The sequence below is a fragment of the Antennarius striatus genome, chromosome 10 (assembly GCF_040054535.1).
Source record: "Antennarius striatus isolate MH-2024 chromosome 10, ASM4005453v1, whole genome shotgun sequence".
In the NCBI taxonomy this organism is placed as follows: domain Eukaryota; kingdom Metazoa; phylum Chordata; class Actinopteri; order Lophiiformes; family Antennariidae; genus Antennarius; species Antennarius striatus.
The window spans coordinates 6,033,624-6,058,967 of NC_090785.1; the positions used below are offsets into that span (position 1 = coordinate 6,033,624).

General features: G+C 37.8%; 1 protein-coding gene across 7 annotated transcripts in view; it reads left to right on the plus strand.

The window, feature by feature from the left end:
- The first annotated feature begins 1,255 nt into the window (after positions 1–1,255).
- Positions 1,256–25,344, plus strand: part of diaph2 (diaphanous-related formin 2) — a 377,371-nt gene continuing 353,282 nt past the window's right edge. For 6 of the 7 annotated variants that reach the window (XM_068325221.1, XM_068325222.1, XM_068325228.1 and 3 more), the window contains exons 1-5: positions 1,256–1,323; positions 1,966–2,350; positions 14,271–14,303; positions 16,069–16,245; positions 21,694–21,798. In XM_068325221.1, the coding sequence (XP_068181322.1) occupies positions 2,267–2,350; positions 14,271–14,303; positions 16,069–16,245; positions 21,694–21,798 (399 nt within the window). In that variant the 5' untranslated portion in view covers positions 1,256–1,323; positions 1,966–2,266. The remainder of the gene's footprint in view (positions 1,324–1,965; positions 2,351–14,270; positions 14,304–16,068; positions 16,246–21,693; positions 21,799–25,344) is intronic. The other variant, XM_068325224.1, reaches the window with a different exon arrangement.

Below are 25,344 nucleotides of genomic sequence, written 5' to 3' on the forward strand. Positions count from 1 at the left end.
AAAAAAATAAATCTGCAATCACTGTTTCAATCAGTACAGAATAATTAAGGAAGGAAAATGAAGAAAAACAAAACTAAAGTTATATTGGATTTACATCGAGCAGAAGGTTTGCAATTTGTGAAGCAGACAACCAAGGGAAGCTGTTTGATGAATTAGGTGCTTCCAGTACGAATGACACTTTTCACTGTAGCTGAGACACTGTGTGGTGGTGGTGGTGATGATGATGAGAAGTTTAGCTTGATAAGCAATGATTTCCATTTAAGAAACCTGATCAGATGATTTGCTTAATCATGGTCAGGTGTCCAGAGACGAAGTGGGCTGCAAATGTTTTGCATGATGAAATAACAGGTGAGTAATAGCACAGGAGAAATTATTTTTTATTGTTTGACAGTTTGCAACTGAGCAGGTAAAGGACAGCTTGATGTGAAAGCAAGAAGGAATCTCATTTTAGTTTAACAATGAAGACAACATTTCCCATCATCCTATGCTACTCACACTTTTTTTAAATGTGAGAAACCCCAGTGGCAGAAATGACATAGACTAATCAATAGAGGCTTAACCCCCCCCCCCCCCAACTTTATAAGAGTACAGTACTTAATTCGGTTAGAAAACTGATTTCTCTGTGAGGTAAATATTAAGAGCTGGTAAACTCAGATTTTCACAAATAATAGAAATAGTAGAAAACATTTATCGTGGCCAAACTGTAAGATAATGTCATATACTATCACAAGACACATGTACAGCTAAAGAACTTAAAAAAAATTTTTTTTTAATGATGAATGACTTATCAAATAATCACCATATAATTTAAGCGTCATATATTTTTGCAACTCATTGTTAAGCTTGTATACTTATTTCTGCAAATTAGCATCCTTAGGCTAGATATTGTTTGCCTTAAAGAGAACACACAATATCGCTACCTTGTGTGATGCACTCTGTTATGTAACAGTGTAACTATAAACCATTACCACCAGCTATTATTATCACACTGAGACGCAGCAACTCTGCGTGTCTGTATAAAAGCAAACACAGACTGCTTTGACATAGTCTGACTCCCGCCGTGCTTCCTCTCCGTGGTCAGCCTTCCATAACTCAATCCCTGATATGATCTATTATAATGACTGAGCCCCATCCGGTTGCAACGAAATCACACTGACCTCTTCGTCACAAGTCTCCTCCCTTTCGACGCCGTGCCAACTTGATGAGTGACACCAAATTCAACCAATAGACGCATGAGTCTGTACCTACCGCTCCTATCGCAGTCAAATCAGAACCTGGGTGGGCCTGATCACGATGGGCCTGGCTTCAAGTTAGGTTGCAAAGGTAAGCTCTGGTTGGTTTTTTTGTGAGTTTTATTTGACATGTTATTTATTTTTCACATTATAATTTATAACGTGAGGTCGTGTGTGTCAGTGTATGGCAGTCTCTGTAAAATAAAAATGTTTTCTTACATATCAGTCGTCCATTTATGCTAGCCGAGCCAAGTGTACGGCACTGTAAAGTATCCCAAGCAAAGAGAACAACGGTGATTTTCTACTGTCACATCTGTGTATTGATACTGAGTGACTTGACAGTGTTGTCAGCGCTCGTTTAAACCTGTCACCATAGATCACCTGTGATGGCATTTGGACAGCTAGTTCTATGTTATCGTCATGTTACACAGATTTAAGTTTTCTTTGTGTAGGAATTATGGCTGTTTCCAAACACTTGACTTTTTAGTTATGAAAACACATTTGTTAGCTCACGTTTTTACACAGCTGTCTTTAGCTAGCCCACCAATGTCGGTTTTGTTTACATCTGTGATACCGTTCACGACGTGTAGGCTTGGCTATTATGTCTGCACTCCGCATATTCACAAGACAGCACATGGAAACACGTGTTGAGACAGAAAATATTCGTGTAACTTAATGTCCCAGATATTATCATAAAACTAATATTGTTTACATAATTATGTGGTCTTTTCAGAAAGTGTTTACTACGGTGTGAGCCGCCTCAACTCCACCGCTGAGCTGGGGAGACATCTGGACGTCTACCATATCCTACCACACCTCTTCTTCAAACTGACTGTTGGAATACTGGAAGTATTTGGAGAAGCAGCCTGCTTGAAATTATTCTTCACTTTTTGAACGGAATGGATTTTGAAAAGACATAACTTGGATGGTTTACGGTACAAGTGTTGTTGAAAGCCTGCTGATTGGAGTTTGACAACTTTTTGACCGAGGTCGCGTTAAGTCTTTCTGGAGGGACACTCACTCACTTCACCGACATGGATCAAGCCAGCGGTGGTGACGACCCGAATAAACCCTCTAAAAAGAAGTCACACGAAGATGAGGGTAAAAACAAGAAGCTGGTAGGTTTTCAGACAGACTGTGAAGTGAACTGTCACAAGCTGCACATCCACATGGAAAATCTGAACTAATATTTAACCCCCAGTGAGTTAAAAAAAGTTGATATACGTCATCTATAAAAAGTTTAAGTGTGGTTGTTTTTTTTTTACAGCATGTATTCAGGACAATTAGCTTTTACAATAGTTGTCTGATAACTTATGTACTGTTTCACTCTTTATGGTGAAGTGCAATGAAACCAAGCAAATATGTGGCATGACTCCAGTACACTTAGTAAATACCTTGTTGCCTACGCAGTACAACTGTGTTTTAGTGTAGGATGACCCAAATAGTTATTGATTTGTTGTTGTAAGTATTTAATGCTACTCAATGGAATGGCTAATAGCTGTTAGTCTTGAGCAAAACAGATCGTGTTTCAGTCAGCGCTTTACTTTTAAAAGCACTGAGTACCTCATGTGAATTTCCTGTCAGTACATCTCCTGAACGTTCTATGAAGAGCATTCTTGTTGTGACAGTTGGATTTCTGTGTTTTAATATGTACACAAAGAAGTGGTTCAGCTGCAATTTGACTCGTAATGTCCTGTTGTTTTGTTTTGTGTGGGTGTGTACTATGATGATTGACTTATTCTTTGTCAGCCTGAACAGTAATAACACTGTAGTAAGTTGACAGTCAAACAAGGATATGGGGTCTCTAGTTGCAACTAAAAACAATACAATCAATTTAATGTGTTCTCTCTTTATTGGTCCATCCTCCTGGAATAATTAACAGCAAACGAGAGGTGAGCCTTTTTTAGAAAATGGGCGACACTGAGTCTTCACCATTGGAGCGCTGGTGTGAACAAGATGTTCATGAATACTGTTCATGCCTGGAGTTGAGATTTGAGAATTTGTGGTGGGGGAGATGTTGACTTGGATTGTACAGTGTTTGAAATCTGGATGAATGACTGTTATTGACAGCTAAAACTGTGCCTTAGCTCATGTGAAAGATAGATAGATCCTTTATTTGTGCAACTTTTACCATAATTATGTGATAATCAGGCTGACATCATGTCTTAACAGCTGTGATGGCCAGCTGACAAGTTAGCCAAGTTGGACTGACTGCAAGCATTTAGAGACTGACATCTAATAACTTTGTATCCACCTTTGTTGTTCACTAAATTGGTACTTTTTATTCCTGTTGTTTGCAACTGCCCTCAAATTGTGAAATTTGGAGGAAAACAGTGGAACTGCTATATGTCCCCTTTGTAGAACCAACCTCAGACTTGTTTTAGTGAAATGAAAGTATAGAGAAGGGTGACCATTGCAACTGCCAGACAGGAAATCTGAGTGTGGATTTGAACTGATGTGAGCTTCCAGAGGGTGTTGTCCTGAGAAAGCCTGCAATTCCTAAATATCCTGCCTCCCAAGTGTGTTATAGTGTGATAGTGTTTGGGGTGACAGAAGTGCTATGAAAATATAAAATCACAGTTTCAGTAATTCTTAGAGCTGCTTGAAGCTCTGACCTCATGTTGCTAAACCCTGAAAGAAGAGCAGTTTGATAAAAAGGAACTTTGCTTGTAGAAGATATCAACACAGCTCAACATGGAGTTGGAAGAGGAAGTAATTTTTCAGGAGCCATGACGAGTTGTTTATCCTCACTTGTTTAGCTTCTCCAACACACACCATCACTGCAACTTTGTTTGAAAACATGCACTCTGAATTAAATATGTGTCATTATGGATCAGTATAAAACTATATGCATTATTCAGTAAACAAAATGCAATTCAACATGAGTTTAAAAGGAGAAAAAAAATGGATCTTTGCAGACATCTTTTAGATAATTGTCATCTTTGATTGGATACGGCCCCCTTGCTTTTCCTTTCCTATTTCCTGTTTTTACCATGAGGGACTATAGGTTGACATTCCTGTCGTGCAGTGTAGTTTGTGTGCATGCGGCGCGGATGCAAGATTATGTGAATGTCATGTGCACGATTTAAATAGAGGTTTGTCTTAGTCTTTACGCAGTCATAGCTTCTGAAAAGGAAAGTACCATTTGCATGAATAATCAGCAAAGTCACTTTGGTGTTTTGGAGGAGGAACGGTGAAAGCATACTGTTTGCTTAACTAGTCACTTGCAGGATTACATCACTCTAACACCATTTGGCCTTTGGGCCTCTGCTGCATATATTCAACACAGCCAAGGACAGCCAAGGATTAGAATAATGTTCCAGTGTTCAGAGATAGAGAACTGTAAACATTTCTTTTGTTTGTAGCCATGCTCTGTAACAAAGGCATTTGGTTGATGTTATAAAAACCATGATGTTCAATAAAACGGGCCAGGGAAATGAGATCTTCTTAAAAGGAATCCATGAGAGCCGGTTTGACAGAAAAAGGCAAAAAATTATTGCCTCTACATTCCTGAGTTAAAGATGACCTCATGCAGAACAGCTAGAGGGAAAAGTAATGAGTATGTATTAACAATATGAGTTGGAGTCACAAGCAAAGTTTGAACAAAGTAGAAAGCACATTTTTGTACTTCTTTATAACCTTTGATTTGTTTAAATAAGTGTATCATCGAGGAGTTATAGGTTAATCTGCTTTTCTGTGTGAATTCACCATAAAAGGTATTGTCATGTATTATGAAAGGCAGTCTTGTGACGTGGTTTTATCTTGCTGATCACTGACCCTTGTGACCCTCGCACCTACTGTATATGATATGAGCATATACTGTAGGTTTAATATTGTTAAATAAAGTTGCTGTGATTTTACAGAATTTGTTGTTGTGCCAGCTTTAAAAAATGTATGATTCCCTGAGTGTATATTTTTGATACATCAATTAATACCCAGAATATTCCTCAGAGTAGGTCTTCATGCTGAATCACATGCTGTGTTTACCAGAGGCATTTCAGTACTTAAAAACGTTTGCCACACTATGATCGCTTTTCTGCAAGCAATAATCATCTGGAATAAATGTTGTATGATTAAACTTGTAATAGTCTTGGTTGTGATTTCGTCCAGCTATGGTTTCAATCATCCAGAGGCCTTATTCTTGTTTGCATTTTACTGGTTGTGGTTGAGTCTTTTGTTGGCTGTAACCAGTAAGAAAGGTAAAAAGAACAATCTTAAACTTTGTTTATCATGGTGTGAGAGAGAGAGGGAGACAGGTAATAGGTGTAAAACATGACTGAGATGAGTGCCATGTCATTGATGCCAAAGTTCTTTGGCTGTTTTTCTTTTTTATTCATAGTGCAAATAGTCAATCATCATCTTAACACCATCCTCATCCGCAAAGCCATCAGCATTGCAGGTGATCCCACCCACCCCTCTCACAGCCTTTTCAGCCAGCCATCAGGTAGGAGACTGCAGAGTGCGACCAGAACCAGCAGGCGCAAGGACAGTTCCTTTCACCAGGCGGTCAGGAGGCCAACTCCCTCCCTTCGCTGCCCCTTGCCATAGCCTTTAACTCTACCCTCACACTGCCCTGCCCTCCCCCCAGCACCTGACTACCTATCTCTCCCTCCCCCCATCAACTCAGGGACTGCGCACAAGTCACTTCCCCTATGAGGCTAGACTATAGAGATGTTAACCATCCCTTGTGTTTCGTCTTATACTTCGTGTTGTACTGTCTGATGTACTGTCTGTTGTACTGCTTGTTGCACTACCTGTGTTGTTCTGCCTGTGTTGTCCTGTCTGTGTTGTACTGTCTGTGTTGTCCCTTGTTGTGCTACCTGTGTTGTACTGCCTTTTGTACTGTCTATGTTGTACTGCCTGTAGTACTGTCTACCGTGGGTCAGAGAGGACTGCAATTTCATCTGTGCTGTATGTTGTGCATATATGGTACATTTGACAATAAAGCTGACTTTGACTTTGACGTAATGATTGAGTTCTAAGTGAACACGCTTTGAGATGTGAGTGAATAAAGGCCTTGAAACCGATCACCTTGTGTTATCAAAAAAAAATATTGTTTGAAATACACAACGGCTCCAATTTAATCTTAGAAATCCGACTTAACCTTGTAGTTCAGTGTTTCAGTATCATTGGAGTCTGGTTAGAAAAAAGTAACAGAAATCTTGAATGCACACTGTGCTGGGATGCTTCAGGGAGTGTTATAAATTTGATGTAGCATTTCTTTATTATGCTAAATTATTAATTTCAATATTTTAGCAAGGTGTCTTTACTTTCAAGTAGGCTTAGTTGATACCTTGCATATAGAAAAAAAAGGAACCCAATTTTACCCTCACGTCTATGCTTTTTGAGGACTTCAGGGACGTTGATTTAATTTTTCATTTAAAGGACATTGTTTTTGGCAGTATTTAGAAAATACTGCCAAAAACAACTCTAATTTGTATGTAAGAAAGACAAATATGAGAATTGACTACGAACTGTGCTGAATTACACAGAAGGTAACATAAGATATTTACATTTCATCCTAAACCGTGAAATTAGGATGTTATTGCAGCATATGAATGCAGAACATTTTTTTATTACTGTCTGTCAGGTATTATTTGAGAGTTTGCAATTTGTAGTTCTGTCTTACTAACTGTATTGGAACCTAATGATGAAGTCGTGCTCACTATTCAGTGGCTCAGTGGTAGAACAGGTCGTCCAATGATTCAAGATCGGGGGTTCAATTCCCGCTACTGCCAAGTCATTCTGTGTCCCTGGGCAAGACACATCACCCTCCTTGCCTCCGGTGAGGCACTTGCTGTTGTGCGAATGTGTGGGGTTGTTCTGGTGGTGGTTGAAGGGGTCATAGGCACAGATTGGCAGCCATCACCAAGTATGAAATGAGGAGTGAATGAATAATGGATCCAATGTAAAAGTGACTTTGAGTGTCCAGAAAAGCTGTATATAAATCTAATCCATTATTATTCATTTGTTTGTTAAAGGATTTAGAGATTCTGTAAATACGGTCCTCTCTTTTCTCTCTCGGACAACTCACGAAGGGCAGCCTGGAAGGCAAATTATCACGTTTATTCACTGGAAGTATATTCTTGATGGTACTGCCTGGTGCTTCCGTTTAAGGGTTAATCATTGCTTCACTCTTTGGCAACTGTGGAAGGGCACCAGAGAAGGCACTTTCCCACGTTTTCTCCTCCTAGATTTGACTACTTTCTGTCAATGGAGAGCAGTTCTTCCCCAGCTTCCAAATCATCCGGGTATACTTCTAGTTCCCTCATCCTTCTTCCACTTCCTCTCTACTTCCTCTTGACACTTTCTGGCAGCCTGTTACCTCATGCCATCTTGCCTATTGGACAAACTTAGATGGAACTTATATGGTTTATCTACCAAGATCCAAGATGCAGTTTTGCTGCATTTATTCACATTAAGGATTTGCCTGGTGATACATTGTGAACCCTACATACAGACTCACTGTGCCACTTTCAGTGTTGTAGTATCTGACATTTTAACACTTTGATACATGAGACTTAGGGAACCCCCAGGCTACATTCATTCTAGCATGGTGTTTCAGATTTCAGCCTGTCATACCGCTTGTTCTGTACTTTATATCTCCTGTTGTTGTAAATGTCAAGCATTTGTCTTGGAGTCATCCCTATTTTTGAGTGTTTGGCTTATGTGTCCCCAATGTGTGTTTTCTTTTTTCCCCGCTGCAAGAAATGTCAAGAATTTCAGTTTTGGTAAAATTAAAATAGTTGTGGCACTTCGGCCAAGACTGGGTCGATTAAAGATTGAGGAGGAACCAGTTCTTGTCACGTTCTCCTGTCACCTACAATCAGATCCAGATCTGCATCAGAACTCACATCTGGGTGATACAAAAGGGATTGCATGTATTGTACACACTTATGAGTGTGTCCATATCTTTTGTCAGAGGCTGGATTACTGACAGAAATTATCCAAAGGGTCTCACATGAGAAAGCAATTTTCCATTACTTCAGGTTTTACTAGCTGTGGTATTGACAAGCTATGCACCACCGTAGTGTTTTATAAGCTTTCTGCATTTTCACTGCTAAATGTATTATGAAGTGAATATAGCTATGATTGTGCTTGGTAAACATGGAAGAATCACCAGGAAACAGACCACATTAGTTATAAAGGCATTCCGGAAGTTGGTGAGAGGAAGCATAGAAAGGGGGAAATGACAAACACTGCTTCACTGTAGCTGGTGGTCTCACTGCTCTAATGTCACCTTTATAGATAAGCTCATAACTTAAGAATGGCACGTATGTGACTCCCTCAGTTACACATTAAAAATGCCTGCAAAAGGCATATCCACTGCCTCAAGGCAATGGAGTGCTCTGTATGAAATTACATGAATCAACTCTGATCGTATCCGCCATTCAGCGTTCAGCTGTTTGATGATTCATGAGTGGCAGGCTGTATTTTGACTCAGCAGCTTTAGTGTCTGCTGTTGCCTAGAGAATGAAGAGATTTCCTAATGATACACACTTTTTATTTGTTTGAAATTTCTATGGAAACACGCTGTTTTTGGTAACTCTGAGGTATGGTCTCTTTGGATATCTGGGTAACTATACATCATATAAAACTAATGACACAAAGATGATTTAAGGTGACTCTGAAGGTTTGTCATTTATAAACAAAACCACATACACAACTGCACAATAGGCATAACAAAGGAATGAATACTGTGGTACACACTAATGCATATGTTGAACAGGTTTTTTTGGGGCCAGGGTATTGTGTCATTTTCAGATGACACAGAATAAGCTGTGATACACAGTGAAGTAACTTGTAATAGTAGATGCAAGTCTCCAAATGCAGATATTAAATCAAGCAGCTGATTCACAGAACTGAGCTTTTGATGTACGTAATGATGGAATAAAGTGAAAGTAAGCTGGTACAGGCTGATTGTATACTTGGTTCAATGCCTAATAACAAAGGCAGAATCCACAGATTTCATGGGTCACTTATTCTTGAAGCTTAAAAAAATCTTTTGATTTATAAAACAGGAATACTCTTCTCTGTGATAAACCACACTTTCAGGAACAAGAACTTGTCAGCTTCTTATGACATTCATCTGGTCAATTATTAATAATTAGACAATACAGTATTATACTGATATTAACAGGGTCACAAGTTCATTTTCGTCCTCCGATATATAAAGACTGGCTGAATAGATATGAGCAATGTACAATAACGACTGGATTCTTAATTGCAGCTAAAATAAGACAGAACTTTTTGTCTTTGCTGAATTTTCTACAACACGGTCGTCTGTATCACACAAATGACTCTGTGATGTCATGAACAATTTAAGATGATTTATGTCCTCTGATATTTTTAGTCTTTCTTACTAAACTCAACTTTTCTAATGGCTGCATATCATGCCAACCCCTCCTCCCCCCAGGGCACAGCACCAGAAATTTCTTTTCAAAAGAGACAGATGACCCGAGGCCAGTGCTGTTCTAGTCTGCCATCATATGGTCAGATGATCTAGAGTGGAGCCATTCAGTTCTAAGCTCCGCTGGCTTTTGTGAGAGTTTCCTCTTCAATAGCTGTTTTGAGGAAACTGTAAACAGCACCAGCACTCTCCACCAATAATAAGAGTACCACAGACTCCTGCCGTTTAAGAAATTTTGCCCTTTGTAGATATTACTTTTTTCTTTTAACAACCCCCCCCAAGTAAAAAAAAATAAAATAGTGTAATGTACTGGAATAAAACTTGCGAAAAACACAAAAGTCAAACATGTGCATTAGAGCTAAGTCAACATTGCATCTGTCATCACTTAATCTATTTGTTTAGGAGAAGAACCTGACATGTGCTTGATTAATTTTTGCCTAATCCAGTTTGCCAAGAGGAAAATATGTCGTCATGGTGATTGTGCATGATGGGGATTTTTCTATGTAGGGATAACAAGCTGTGTATGCTTGTAGCACTGCCTACAGCCACAACACTATTTACCCGGTGTGCTGTTTTAACATTCAGAGGCTTGAACTGTCTGTTTTGGTCCCATTTGTATTGACTGACTACCGACATGTGTTAAAATGATGGTATTTCTCTAAAGCATCTCAACTTGTGTGGGGTTCTTCAGAAAAAAAGAAACCCATTAAATTTGATGTTATAAATTAGCATTTGAACCACATATGGCACAGTCCTCCAAGCAAGCAGTTTTGTTGTCAGTTGGATCCCACTGCAAGAACCAGGTTTCCTAAATTATCTCTTTTTGCAAATTTTGAGTCCTTTTTAAATGTAATAAAAAAATGACTGACATATAAAAAGAACCTTTCGGATTAACTTTGCAAAGTTATTCAGACAACTAAGTCCAGGTAATTTTCTGCAACAGGCCCCAAAGCTGGGGAGATGAAAACAACACACAAAGTTTGAATAAAGATGAGACTCAAGGCTGTAGTGCAAATAAAACCAGATGTTTACTGTCATTTAACGTTCAGGAAGAATTATTTGCATAGTGTTGAGAGAAAATGCTTGGAGAGAACATTTGCATTTTTATCTCATCTGGCTGCTGGAGTTGGTTTTAATAGTAAATATATTCTAAATTCATAAATGCTTCCCTGGTATAATTTGGATATATGTCATTTCATGAAATGCCAGAGGTAAATAGGGTCTTGTTCCATCGAGGTCGCTGTTTGGCTTGAAAAAGGCATCAACAGAATTCAAACATTAAATTAATAATTTGTTTTAGCAAGGATAATCATTAATTTCAGGCATTAATGAATCTTTTTCAGCAGTATAGACCTTGCTTGCATTACAGCTGTCTGGATTCATAAACGCGTCCATTTAGACGATTTTGTATCGAGATGAATTTAGCCGATTTGATTCATTTCCGATGAGATCTAATTTAATTACCTGGGTGGTTGCAAATGTGGTCTGATACCATATCTCCAAAACTGAACACGATACTGGTCGTTGTCTACATGCTATTGGATTCCACAAGGACAGATGATGTAATTTTGATGTTCAGGGCTGGTAAACATTAGTGTCTAAGAATGAAGAATGTTTGATGGCCTGAATGTCTGTTTCTCTGTGAATTGGTTCTTCAGTGTGTAATGCATCTTAATTTTTTACTTTAGATGTAATTTTGATAACACAAGTTTATTTTGTCAATCTGTAATCTAATATCCAGACGTATTGATTGGCATTCTGGACATCGTTCACATTTTTTATTATGGTGAACCCCATTGACATTCTGAAGCCCATTATATTGAAATTCAGAATAAGAAATATTTTATTCTATTTTTCTATAGTATTTACCTCTGATCTGTGATTTTATGATTAATTCTGATGCTTTATGGTAAGCTGTTTATTAAATGGATTATCATTTTTGTTTGTGATTAGTACTTGTGTCACTTAGCCCTTAATTTTCCCTCCACCACCAAAAAATTTAAATAGTAATGGTTCTGTTCTTCCATCTTGTCATTTTCATTTCTTAACTCAAAAAATGATCAGCATCAAAGGGTACCTTTTGCTATTTATGGATTTTGAATTTCTCAGTTGCCATGGTTACAAATTCCTCATTCTGCTCTTCTCTAAATGTTTACATCATCAATTCTGTCTGAGGCCTCAGAATTAATGCGTAAAACCTTTCATGTTCATATTGCACATTATGAAACAAGACTTTTTAATGTATCTTAATAAATAAATCAGGGGTTTTCACATTCCTCATTAGTAAAAACAGATTTGATTGACTGAGTTTGTATTCCTAGTTAGAGAACAACAGTTCTGTCTTTCGCTTTATATGCTGTTCTGTATCCCTTTTACAGCGATTGGTTTTAAAGTTTTAAGTGCATTAGGGTAGTTTTATGCAACAATTTGTCTGTCTCTCAAATATCAGGCAGTATTCCAATGAGGTAATAGTAACATATTTCCTGACAACAGTGTCTGATGTCTTAAATGGAGCCGGATTTTTATTTATGTATTTAAATCTTTTTTATTTCACTGTATAAAAAAGCGAGTAGGATAAAAATGTTTCCACTTTTTTTTCCACTGAATAGCATCACATTCTCAATAAGCTTTCACTAGTTGTGTCTGCTCGCAAAGACTTTTAGCCTGTAGCTAAACTGAGCATTTGATTAAACAGACATGCTATGTAGTTTCATGAAGATGCTAAGAACTGTCAGTAGCACATTGCATTACAATCGTCACTGCCAACCATGATTGGCTCCAAGTAATCCTTTGTTATTATTAGAACCAATTAAAGTAGAAGCTAATTTCCTTCTAAACTGGTTTTACTGAGCAATCGTGGCTACTGATTTTGTAGTGATAGTTCCAATGACTGGGTTAAAATGACATCATACAGATGGTCTGTTTAAATTTGTTGGGACATAACAGGCATTGCCATTAAAAAGCGATGCAACAGTAGCCTATTTTAAGCAAAGTTGTTCCTCCGTTCATCTTTGTTGAAAATTTATGTTATGTCAAATTACTAATTATTAAACCAAGCGTGAATGTAAAATATGTGTCGATGTGAATTAATATAATATCACCATTAATTATAGTTTGCGATATTAATTTTCACAGCTACTGTGCTAATAATAGTTAGCACGCCATTATGGTTTTGCGTCCCGAAATTGACTCAAGTTGTCGGATATTGCTTTGTTTATTTTTAAAGATCTGCATGGACTCATAATCTTATTTGATTAAGGAGGGACCCAGAGCTAATTTGATTAGGTTATTTAGAGGAATATGCATTTGGTAATAAACATTTATTATGATGAAAAAGTTCACTTTAATAAGCCAGAGAAGCCCTGAGGACATGCAAGCTTAATTGTAAGATGTTAAATTGCGTTGTTGCGATGTTGCCAAGATAATGGGCAAGGAAAGGCCCTCAAGTCAAGGCAATTAACCAAACAGTGGTTTGATTGTTGTTAAATTGATTAGAAAATGTTTAAGTACTCCATTTGAAAATTAGCCATTGTTTCATGCAGTTTTAGACTGCGGTAGAATGCTGGGCTTAATGATACATACGCTCTCACTTACAAATGGGAAAAGTTGTTTCTCAGGTCAAATTTTTAGCTTTACAGATGTTGTGACAACTTGTGTAACTATGTTAAAGGCCACAACCGATGGTGAAACAAATACCTGGATGCCTCGGGGGAGTCTGTCTCCTCACCATGCAGGATGGATGAAGTTTTTGTTATTTTCGACTTGAAATAACCACATCGACAACTCATTACGATACTGAAGCTTTGTTTTCTGTGGTTAATAGCATCATCCCACAACTGTTGATCAGTTGTTGTGGAGAAAACTAGTGATAGATATGGCAGTTTGAAAGTTTGCTGTGTGTTGCCCACAGCAACAGCTGATGAAGATGCACAGAGGGAGGTGCAGGTTAGAGCCAGTCTGTTTGCTTGCCCCATCATTAGTGGTGTCCTGATTAAACTAGTGGAGAAATCTGCGGCTGAAGGCAGGCTTTATGGCCATCGCCACCCGACATCTCCCAACTCATTAGTACTTCACAGCCTAGCGCCACGGGATATGGCAGTGGTGCTGCTGCTTCCCATTTTAGGTGTGTTTCAAGCGGCTGTCCCTTGCCGAGCCACAAGCCTTTGGCAGTAGTCTGTGTCAGGGGAAGATAAGCATATCTAGTAAAGAGAAGTTCTGGTTTTAATTGTCTGATTCTGAGCTGTTTTCAGATTTTTTTCTTTTTTGGTGGCACAAGAATTTGTGTACAATTATTGATGATTGAAAAGTTTTCGAATTCCTGTTGCTTTAGATTACAGTAATAAGTTAATCAGACTACTGTCACAACAAGGAATGCTCTTTAGAACGGTTCACAGATGTCAAAGCTCTGTCATACTGTATTGTGAACAATACATTTTTGGATTACTCAAATTTTAAGCCAAGCAACACTAACCCGCATGTTTGGGATTATAAGAGCAGTTTTGGGTTACATACAATCCTGTATTTTATTGGAGACCTCACTTCTGCTGGGGAAACATGCTGTACACTTTGTGGTATTGCCATTTTTTGTTGGACCTTGTTTTTCATACTGTATCCTCCCCCCCCAACAGAACATACACATTAAAACATTGGCAGATGACATGGTAAGGTGCTTGGTTTGATTTTGGTTTGACCAGCTGTGTTTACATCATCTCATGTTTTTACAGAGGTGCATGTAACTCAATTTGCACTGAAATATGTGGATGGATCAGATATGCTAGGACCAAATTGAGTAAATTTATATTCTAACCACACAGAAAATGACAGATTGAATATGAACACGTTTGAAATTTTACCTTGCATTGTAAATTTGTCGTATGTAGTTTTGATAGTACACAAGAGCTAGCCTCAAACACGTCACACTTGTGGTAGCCTTCCACAACACTGTAAATTAAAGACAATTTTTCTTGGTGCTATTTAGCACCACAAAGGTCCTAAATTTTTTATTATGAACAAATTTTAGCCTGCAGCATCTAGACTTTACAATGGGCTCATAGATCATTTAGTGTCCAATTATCCGCAGCACTTCCGATTAGATGCCAGAGGCTTTTTAATACTCTTAGTTAACAAATAGTCTAACTTTGACACTTACAAGCCCATGCATTATTACATTAATACAAGGATGTAAACACCACTGTCAACTCTCAAGGATTTATCTGTTTTTGTTTTGATCCATCCAATAATATTTCAGCAAACTGACATCATGTTTGTCTTTCCATTTCATTATATCTGTTCATCCATCCAAGCATGTCCTCTCCATTTGACTAAATAAGACTAACGTTTGACTAGTTGCATGCAATTTGTGTGTTGTTTTTGTGTTTAGTACTAAACCTGCATTCATCAGAAGAGCATCAACTGATGAATATAACAACAAATCTCCACTGAACCTTTCACATGTTGTCCCAGTGAGCTTAAGTTGTTATTTTATACGAAATTCATTGTAATAAGCCAAGTACGGTACCTAATTCTATTCGAGTGATGGTAAGTCCTGCCAAGTTTTATATTGTTTTCTAATTGTGTGACCAATACAGGTAATTTTACACTATCTTTATTTGTTTTGAATATGTAAACTAAGTATATAGAAAAAGCTGAATACAGTGTGAAATTTTGAAAGCATTGCACGACAAGCAAATTCTTCCTCCTTACAGAAAGTGCGCCTTCTTAACTCGGGTGGCCAAAATCTGATAAAAAAAGAAAAATATTTTAAAAATCTTAATGAGCAATCTTGTACCACCACCTTCTCGCCAGAACCTGATCATAGTGAACAGAGAAGTTAGAGTATCTTTATATTATTACATAGGAAAATGTTTTCTGATGCACATGAACATCACTAACTCTTTGTCATTTTGAGGGTGTGTGCCATCCTTGTTAGCATAATGACCAAGATGCTTAAGTCATATGAGCCCTTCATCGCTCTACATTCATCCTTGATTTATTATCCATTCATTGTTGATTTATTATGATGCTGTTCCAGATAGGAAACAAAGGGGACAGAAAATCATGTAGTCAGTCATTATTGAGTATGGTCAGCTAACAGAAGAGGCCAACCAACTTTGATCAGTGCAGAAATACCTTTCATCTGTCCAAAATTTAGCATGGAATTATTCTTCAGTGGCTTGCAAGAACACACAATTTGAAACCAAAATTTGAGAGTGGAATTGTCAGATGTACAAGAAACGAGTGAACTATAAATTGAGGCAACCAGATAGGTAGAATTCAGGTTTGAAGCAGCAAAACCCAAACTACTGTTCAAAAATATTTGTCTTGCTTTCTTTTAAGGTAAATCTGCAATGATCAGAAACACTTAGCCAAGAGAACAGGATTGTTTGAAGTGCCCTAATTTGAAATCTCAATCACTTTTTTTTCCAGCGTGATCGTATCACCAGCTTCAGGAAAGCAGGGATGAAGAAGGAAAAGCCCCTAATACAGCACCCAACAGATCCCCTCTCCACCCAAACCGAATTGCCCGTTCCTCAGCCCCTTTTTGACGACCGCTCCATGAACCTCTCGGAAAAGGAAATCATCGACCTCTTTGAGAAGATGATGGTAAGCCTTATATTTCACTCCCAGTGTTTTCCCTGGATACAGTCATCTTTCACGCGCCACAACAGCTTTATTGCAACTGCCACAGAATAATAAATAATGAGCATTCTATAATGAAAGCTTAAATTGATTCATAAATCTGTGTAAAGAGGCACGTAAGTAGAGAAACAGGGCTGCTGTCGCTGATGTTGGTGATGAGGAGAACGCAGAAAGATAAGTTTGGAAGGCATTTTTATTTTGCTTTATATTGCCACCCGCAGATCTCCATGCATCTCTGCTTTACTGGTGATGACATTGCTCTCTTAATTAAATTATGTTTGACAAAGGTCATTCAGTTTTATGCGACATATTAAATTAGCTTGCTATTTTGCTGAATATAGTCAGTTTTACAGTTTTTATGATTTAATGACCAAAGATATTTTACCAAAAGTCCTCGCAGCCCTAGATCTAAAGCCATGTCATTATTTCTAGATCTGCATTTTTCTACTAGTGGTAACCCTGCACACACAAACAGTCGCACACACACGGTCGCACACACACGGTCGCACACACACACACACACACACACACACACACACACACACACACACACACACACACACACACACACACACACACACACACACACACACACACACACACACACACACACACACACACACACACACACAAAGTCATGTCAGTTTACCCAAAGAAAAGCAGAATACACATCTCCTGTGGTGACATGAAACATTGGCCTCTCATTGTTTTGTATCAGACCTCCTGCTTGATCACTGACTCTGGCTCGAGGCTCTAAGCGTGTCAGATGCGCACATTTTTTTTTAACATAGAGTGTTATTTTTCAACATTTTTTAACATAAATACAGCATCTTGTATATATTCACTTTATCTAAAAATAAATATGAGGCTCATCAAGTATTTATGGTGAATTGTATTTTGTTTCTTATCCAGATGTTAAGTCTTTGTGAAGCGGGTCTCCAACTATTATATGTTCCCTAAGTCACAGCCAAGAAGACCAAACTTTGAAATTCACTTTTCACTCAACTGTTGGTCAAAGCTCTGTCACACTTGTGATTTTCTACACTGAAAAGTATTTTTTGGTCTTATGTACTGCAGGATTGAAATCTAACAAAATGCTTTCAGACCGTCTCTTTGAAGTGGGGAGCTGAATTGCTGGCTTCATTGCGTTGGTTACGTGTACTATTGTGGATAATGTGTGTGTGAATGTGAGTGTGTGTGGTATAGTGCCTCCCTGTTCTTTTTTCTCATACAATTTTTTCTTTATTGTCAGGGCCAGAGAATTGTGACCACTGCTTTTGGTTTTCATCAGGGTACTGCTTAGTGTTTTTTTGCCTGGGTGCTCATCCCTGTCACTTGGTTCACCTCTCAATTACTGTGTTTGTGCTCAGAGCGGCGTGACATTGAACCCAGGCTTCACTTTGCTCAGTGACAGTTGACACAGGAGACATGTTCGGCAGTTTGACGTTTGACAGGCTTCTGCACCTTGGGATAGGACGTGTAATTACTGTAATGAAATCAAAAAGAAAAGATTACGTTCTCATGTACTTTTGATTCTGCCACTATTTGTTTTCATAGCGTGCAAACTTTTCACCTTTGATTTAAAAAAGAGAAATGTCAGTTGCGGACAGTTTCTTTTGATTCTCAAAGCCGCTCATTTCCTTTTTTTTTTGTTTCAAATCTGTTTTTATGTCATTCACATGTGCAGTCTAGTTGTTCTCTTCATCATCAACACTATTTCTAGTATTGATTGTTTCATGGGGCCACACGCCATAACCTTAGATGTTGAGACTGCTTCAAATGAAGGGATGACCCATGCTATATAATTGAGACCACCAGCTGTGCATTAATGAGGAGAAAGTGAAAATATGTTTTCTCTGGAAAAATTGGTTTACACTGTGCTGGTTGCACTGTGTATCTCAAAGCCTAAATAGCACATAGCCTATTACTGAAAGGTCATCAAAGGGAACTGCAAGGAAGAGTCAGTGGGGAAGGAAACCAAATGAACTCTTCGCAGATTTTTTGAGCTAATCATCAAGAACTGAAGTGTGTTCATCAGACCACAGGGAAAGTTAAAATGAATGAAAAAGCATTAACTTTTAGCGCTACCTTCAGCATGGCTTTTATGCATTTTTAGTTGCGTGTTTCTCCATTGGATTTTTCCAAAATGTGCACAGCTGGAGTTCCCTCATCAAAATGTACAGCACTAAAAGCAGCTGATGAAATGTCTGGAATTTGCATTTCACTAAGGAGGCAGCTGTGTTGAGTTGGCAGACTACAATCCAAGAGGTTCAACCTCAGAACACAATAGTACACACAATAATGTGCTCTGATTTCATCAGCGTTCAATAAGCTGTGAAGTGTTTACAATGCATTTTGTTGTGAATGGGGGGGAAATGCTTTCACCCGCTTTTCATTGTCTGCAAGAGGATCATTAAAGGAATGTCAAGGTGGGATATTTGTGAGTTCGGACACATGAACTTGTCCTCTCTATCCAGACAAAAGTCTCCCGGGTGGCGTGACTTTTGTGTCAATAGCTGCCACATATGGGCATTTATAGCCGTTGTTGCTGATATGGCCTTTAGCAATCATGGTATTATTGTTGAAATGATGCTTTTATTGACTGTCAGCATGGAAGCCTCCAAGAGTATGACTTCTTTACTTATGATTGATTAAATTGATTCCAGTGTCAGTTTGTCTCTGTTCTTCATAGTGTGTTCTCATCAGCAAAGGTTTGCCATGCTACTGAAGTCCCCTGTAGAGACAGAGGCCCAGTGAAATAGGGTATCGCAGTGCCGCCATTGCCAGTTTGATGTGTTATATGCCTCAGTTAGTGCTTTTGTCAGGATGAACTGTCCTAGTAATAAGTTCCTATGTGATCCCTCAGCAGTTACAGTTACAAGCAATAGAACATTAAAACTGTCCTGAAAGATAGTTACTGTGTTCTGTATGTCCTTGCATGCACGGAGAAGACTTGATACTAGTGGAGAAAATAATTGATTTGTTACATCAGTATCAAAACATTTTTCTACTTTTCTTAGATCCATTTTCCTCATAGCATGGACTCTTTTTATCCATCTCATCCTCAGACCGGTTTGATGGTAGCCATTAATTACAGTACTCCAATATCTGATTTGTAGTCTCTTCTGGAGTATTCTGTGTTTGCAGCCAGACTGCAATGCAAATTTCATGAATGTATACCTGCCTTATCTGCTTTTTCCCTTGGCCCTTTGTTTTGAATTTTGTGTGCATCGTACTTTGGATTTTCAATTGATGAATCCAATTGAAAATCCAAGCATATATTTTTAATGTGGCAATCCTTAATTCTGCATTTCTTAATTCTGCATTTCATAATCCATGTGTAAATCGTGCTCGTTTAAACAATGTCCCCCGAATTTGATGAACATATATGTCAACATATTTGATAAGTGCTTGTAAATCATCAACAATTTATGACTTCCTGAAGACAAGGCTTCACAGGTTTCATCTCATTGCGGTATTTCCCTGGTGATGCAACGCCAAGTCCTTCATAACACTTCCAATTTCACATGTTGCCTGTGTTTTGATTATTAGTGAGTGAAATGCCTTGTCAGTGGAGATGAATCCATCTATAAATCTTCTCAACCAGCAGGGATTTAAAAAGCGTAAAATCACCCTTAAAGAAGAAAGTCAGCACTCTAACCTAAGCTATTGTTTAATTTCTAATCTGATGATTTACATTAAAGTCAAAACACATTGAGTCTCTGTCATTATGGAATACACTGTATGTGCTGTATATACAGTACAGTAGAAGTATTAGAATGGACCTTGTTCCTGAAATGCATATTTTTGGCATTAAGCGACACAATGATAATTATTGAACATGACATTATTTTAACAAAAAGCTGGCCAGACCAGTATTAGACACTACTATCTAGAATTTTTCTCTATATTCATTGATAAAATTTTAAATCTCATCTTTTCTGTTATGTGAGACCCATATACAAAGCTATCCATGGACTGTTCATGTAGCCTTTGAGGGTATAATTAATAAAAGAGCATTAATCATTTTGCAGGGCTCATTCTTTAAGTTTTCCTCCCTGATAAGTATCCTGCAAGACCACTACTCCCACTTTGCCTTCACGACACTCACTGTAACACATTTTACCTCTTTTATTGAATGGCAATTAGGCAGATAAATTAGCAGGGTTCAAAGACTAATTAAAAAGGAAAAAAAATAATGGTTTCCTTGACTGAAAAAAATACTAATTGTTCAACTTCTAGCTACATTTTTCCTCGTTGCTCTATACAGAAAATATGTTCTTTTTTTTTTTTTAATTTTTTTTTTTTAATATTAGCTCCTGGGTTATTTACAAGAGGAATTATAGTTGGAGGTATTTAGGTCACAGTGCCCCCAGGATGGAATGACTATGAAGCATCACTGACAAACGAACAGTTTGAATCCGATTACTTTTGGTGAGATAATCAAACCATTGTATCAAAGCCTTCTTAGAACTGATGCACATGATTTGTCAGATGAATTTTACATGAAATCAGACAGAGGGCTCAACCATGCCAAATGACACGATATTCTGCGCCCTCCAGTAGAGGGCAGCATAGATCCACAACTCCAGGTTCTACCGACCCTGAGGAGAATGGTTTTTTTTTTCTGGTTCATTCTTGCCATGTCTTTGTGCGAGAGAGCTTCTGATAAACAGCCCCCTCCATTCTAATCATCATGTCATTCCCTAGCTTTTAGTGCTCTGTCCGGCCTTCACTCCATCCCTGATGTCTCTTTCATGAAAGAAGCCTTTTGTGATACAGAATTAAAGTAACAGGAAGATAATACTCCTAATAACACACATATACTGCCAATCCTGCCTATCTGATGTGATTACATGACCTCAATAAAAATGGTGTTATTTGATTATGCTCTCTTGTTTGGAGTTGGTGTGTGCAGTTTGTATTTCCGCAGCCTCACTATGTTTAATTTCAAGGACTAATTATTCATGTCATTATTTCTTTTTCCTGTAACTCATGACTTGAACAAAGAAATATGGATGAAAAATACATGTATTCATCTGTACAAGGACGTGACCAGATGTAGAATGGATGTGGAAATTAAATAGTAATTGTGATAGGTTGGATATTTCTTTCAATAGTGATTCATAGCTTATTGTAAAACATATTTAAAGGATTGAAGATTATGTAGTGATGTATGTTTCACCCTGTACAAATTTTGTTTGGGGACTATTACAGAGAATGGTCATTATAATGTCTCTTATTTTGCATCATTGCTTCTCTTGTGCATTTCTTCATCAGTCTTTTGCACAATTCTTTGATCATTTTTATTTTCTTCTACTGTAATTGTCTGCCAATAAATATATCTATTCGTATAATTTATCAATGTTGTTGCTGTTCCTGACTTTTCCTCCTCCCTATCTGTGTACATAGGAGGACATGAACCTCAATGAGGACCGCAAAGCCCCTCTTCGTGAAAAGGACTTGAGCACCAAACGTGAGATGGTGGTCCAGTACATCTCAGCCACTGCCAAATCTGTAAGTTAGAGAGTTGACCCTAGAGCTCTGCTCTTGCAGATTTAAGAGTGAAGTATATCTCTGGTGATGACTTTCAGAATTATATAGTTTAACCTGATCATCTGCTTCACTGCTTGCTTTGTCATCTGTTCAGGCATACTTACTTCCATCATTGTTTCTCTCTCCACTCTTCATGCTTGAGTCCCACAACTAAGATTACGAGTTTGATTTATCTTCCTTAATTTTCTCCAAATATAATTCAGTCTGCAATTTATTCAACTTAATTTCCAACATCAACATTTCAGTCTGCCACTGATATCTATCAGACCATTCAATAATTGCAGTTTCTCACTCACTAATTGCAAGGTGGATGGTCAGTGCTTGTCCGATTCTGTGCTTGCATGGAAATTGTTAGTTGTCCAGGTTTGTCATTGCATGGGAGGCTTTTTTTTAGATGCCATGTGGTGTCACTTTGCATCAATTATTTCGATTTTCAGTAAAAGGCATTTAAGACCACAGTATTACTATATTTGCTAGCCTTATTTAGGTAACCTTCATTTAGAGTGATCATCACTGTGAATGTTCAGACCGCATATGATACAAGTAGATCGGAACCCCCCCCCCCCCCCAAACAGCAGTGCAATTTAATACATCTAAATGTAATCCATGCCTGTTGGATTAATTCTTTTGAATCTTTTGAAGTGATGTCAAAACTTGTGAAGGGAAATTCACGTCGGCAGCATCAGACAAAAAAAAATAATTTCTGTCCTCCATTGCTTCCCAAACCTGGTCGCTCTCTCTTGACATCATCATTTATTACCTTCCTCATTGTTATGGTAATTAACTGGCATTATTGGTAATGATGATTATCCAAGATGATTGAATTCCTCACGGGGCCCATTATGCTTTGTGAACACTGATATTTTATTCAAATGAATAACTTAATCTGTATAGTCAAAGGACAGAGGACAAAATGTGATGTCTGTCAGCACCCCGCTATCACATTTAACAGGAATGAAGGCGGAGGATCGTGAATGTCAGGGATGTTTTGTCTGTCTATACACCGATTCATGCAAGGACACATCCTTTAGGGTACAACAACATCGCATGCATTGAGTGTCAAAAACTGATAATACATAAATGATCAAGATGACAACTTACCTTGATATTAATAATGTAAGGCATATTTTTGTATGACATGATGCTTCTCCTGGGGCTAATGGTTCTTGTGTTTGCTGATGAGCATGCTGTGTTAACTAATGGAAATATGGAGTTAAATATGCTTTTAAATGTAGGTGAGGATCTTGGTTTTTTTCCCTGTGTGGCCTTCACTGTTACTGTAATTCAATCTTTTTCAGACAAAAATGTATACATTGTGTCATTACTGTCTTGGGACTTTGGAAGGGCTTCACACTCATTTCAGTTCCATTTTATTAAAATTTTTTTTTGTTTGTACATAGTATTTCATGAAGCCCCAGTAGAATATTCGGCAAATTTTCATCTTTTATTCTGCTTTCACAGGAGTGTTTTTACCTTCTTCTTCTTCTTTTTTTTTTTTACAACCATTAAATTACAAAAGGTGCATTGATGAATATCAGGAACTTCACTTTAATGTTCAACTATGTTGTAAGTCTGTAGGGTCTCTCTTAACATCCAGGAGATGTAGATCATGTTGACTTTGAAGATGAAAGTTGAAATCTAAAGATATTGGTCCAAAAAAAATTCACTCAGTTCAATGTTTTCTTTTTACTTGTCTCTGCAGACCAGTTGAGCAAGTCCAATGAAATTATCTTCATTTTTCCTGCAACAAGCATCAAAATTTAAGCACCTTGATTTTAAAGCTTTGGTTATGATGGGTTTCCTTCACAATGAAGACCTCATCATTCATGCCTGTTGACATAACATCTAAAATTCGCCTGACTCGAAGACTATAAATATGAATATGAATACTTTTAGCACGTAATTAAATACTTTAAAAGGAAGGAAGAGAAAAACATCCAAGTGCCTTTTTCCTGCCTGCCTTTTTAGGGGGTGGTAGTGCCTTAACTGGATTAATTTTTATGAACTGTATTTGACCATCACCTTTGCATGAACAATTGCCTCTCAATGTCTCTTTCTCATGATTTCTTGTTCTTCGCTTCTGTTAATATTTGCCAACATCATTGACGCTGCCAAAATTCATTTTAAACTAATAATACTGTTTACTTCCTTGTTTGTCAGAGAATGAAAATTAGATTTATTTCAAATGTACTGCTGTGACTGCACAAAGGGGATTGTCCTGGGTTCATTTAGCAGTGTTCAAATATTGGTTTGTTTGATGTGACCATCAATGTCCCATCTTCTTCTTTTAATGGAGTCGGATATTTTCTCACATTATGTATATTCACTGACAAGCCAATCCACACACTCATATACAGCAACTTGTAACTATTTTTTTTAGCCTGTCATTAAGAAATAGCCTTATGATTGTAGTAGCTGAGTGTGAAGTGTCAAGGATAGAACACCCAACAGTCCTTTATTTCTCCCTCGCGTAAAAGTAAAAGTCAGTTTTGACACACCTAATTTTTTATTTACATGGGTCACTTAACTAATGTACATTGTTATGCCAACTGGGATTTTGCTCAGCTTAACAAAGCTGTTTTTTTGCCCAATTAATCACACATTCATCTTTCCCAATAGTATGTAACCTAGGTTCTACTTTTTCCACAACATTAACCACGTGTTTGCTGGTAACCCTGTAGAAGTGCTTTCCAACATCTTTTATGGGATGCAGTCATTTCCTCTGATTGGCCACAATATTAAAATCACTCACAGTTGAAATGGATGCCAATGTTTATCTTACAACGTAATGTCCTGCTGAGATCAGGTACTGGTGTTCTTATGAATGTTTGCTGAAACACGCCAGTACATTGGTACATGAGCACATCACCTCTCGATGGCATTCTCTTCACCTGTCACTGGTTTAATCATTGAGGTCATCAGTAAATGTTCTTTTTAAGGGCAAACAGCTTATTCTTTCGTTGAGACCTGACAAAGTTATTCCGGAGTATGAGAGATGGTCAATATCAGGTCTCAGTAGATCACACTAGTAGTCATATTATGAGTATCTCACTTGTTAGATTGAGAGCATGGTGTATTAAAAATACAACAGTAACACACAGAATAGTGTAGATTAGCTTCTTTCTGACTCTTGTCTATGCACAGTCAAGATCATGTCTGTAACTTTGGTAAAGGTGTTCTAAAACAAGATTTCAAAATACTGAATTTTTTAAGTTTTGAGTTACATCAGTGTAGCTGGAACGTGCCATGGTGGAGAATTCATATAAAACACCTCTAGATATACAGTGACATGTTGACACAGTATTGTCATTGCAAAGCAGTCTGTGTGCGATTGGTTTGTGACACACATAAAACAGACTAAAAACTTTTAGAAATAGTTTTAAGATCAACAATAAAATCAAATAAATGCTGGATGCATCCTGTAACTTTCTGCATTCAGACTGTGTTTTCTCTTAAACATGTCAAACAGACAGAAGAACTCAGCCACAGTTTAGAATACATTTACTG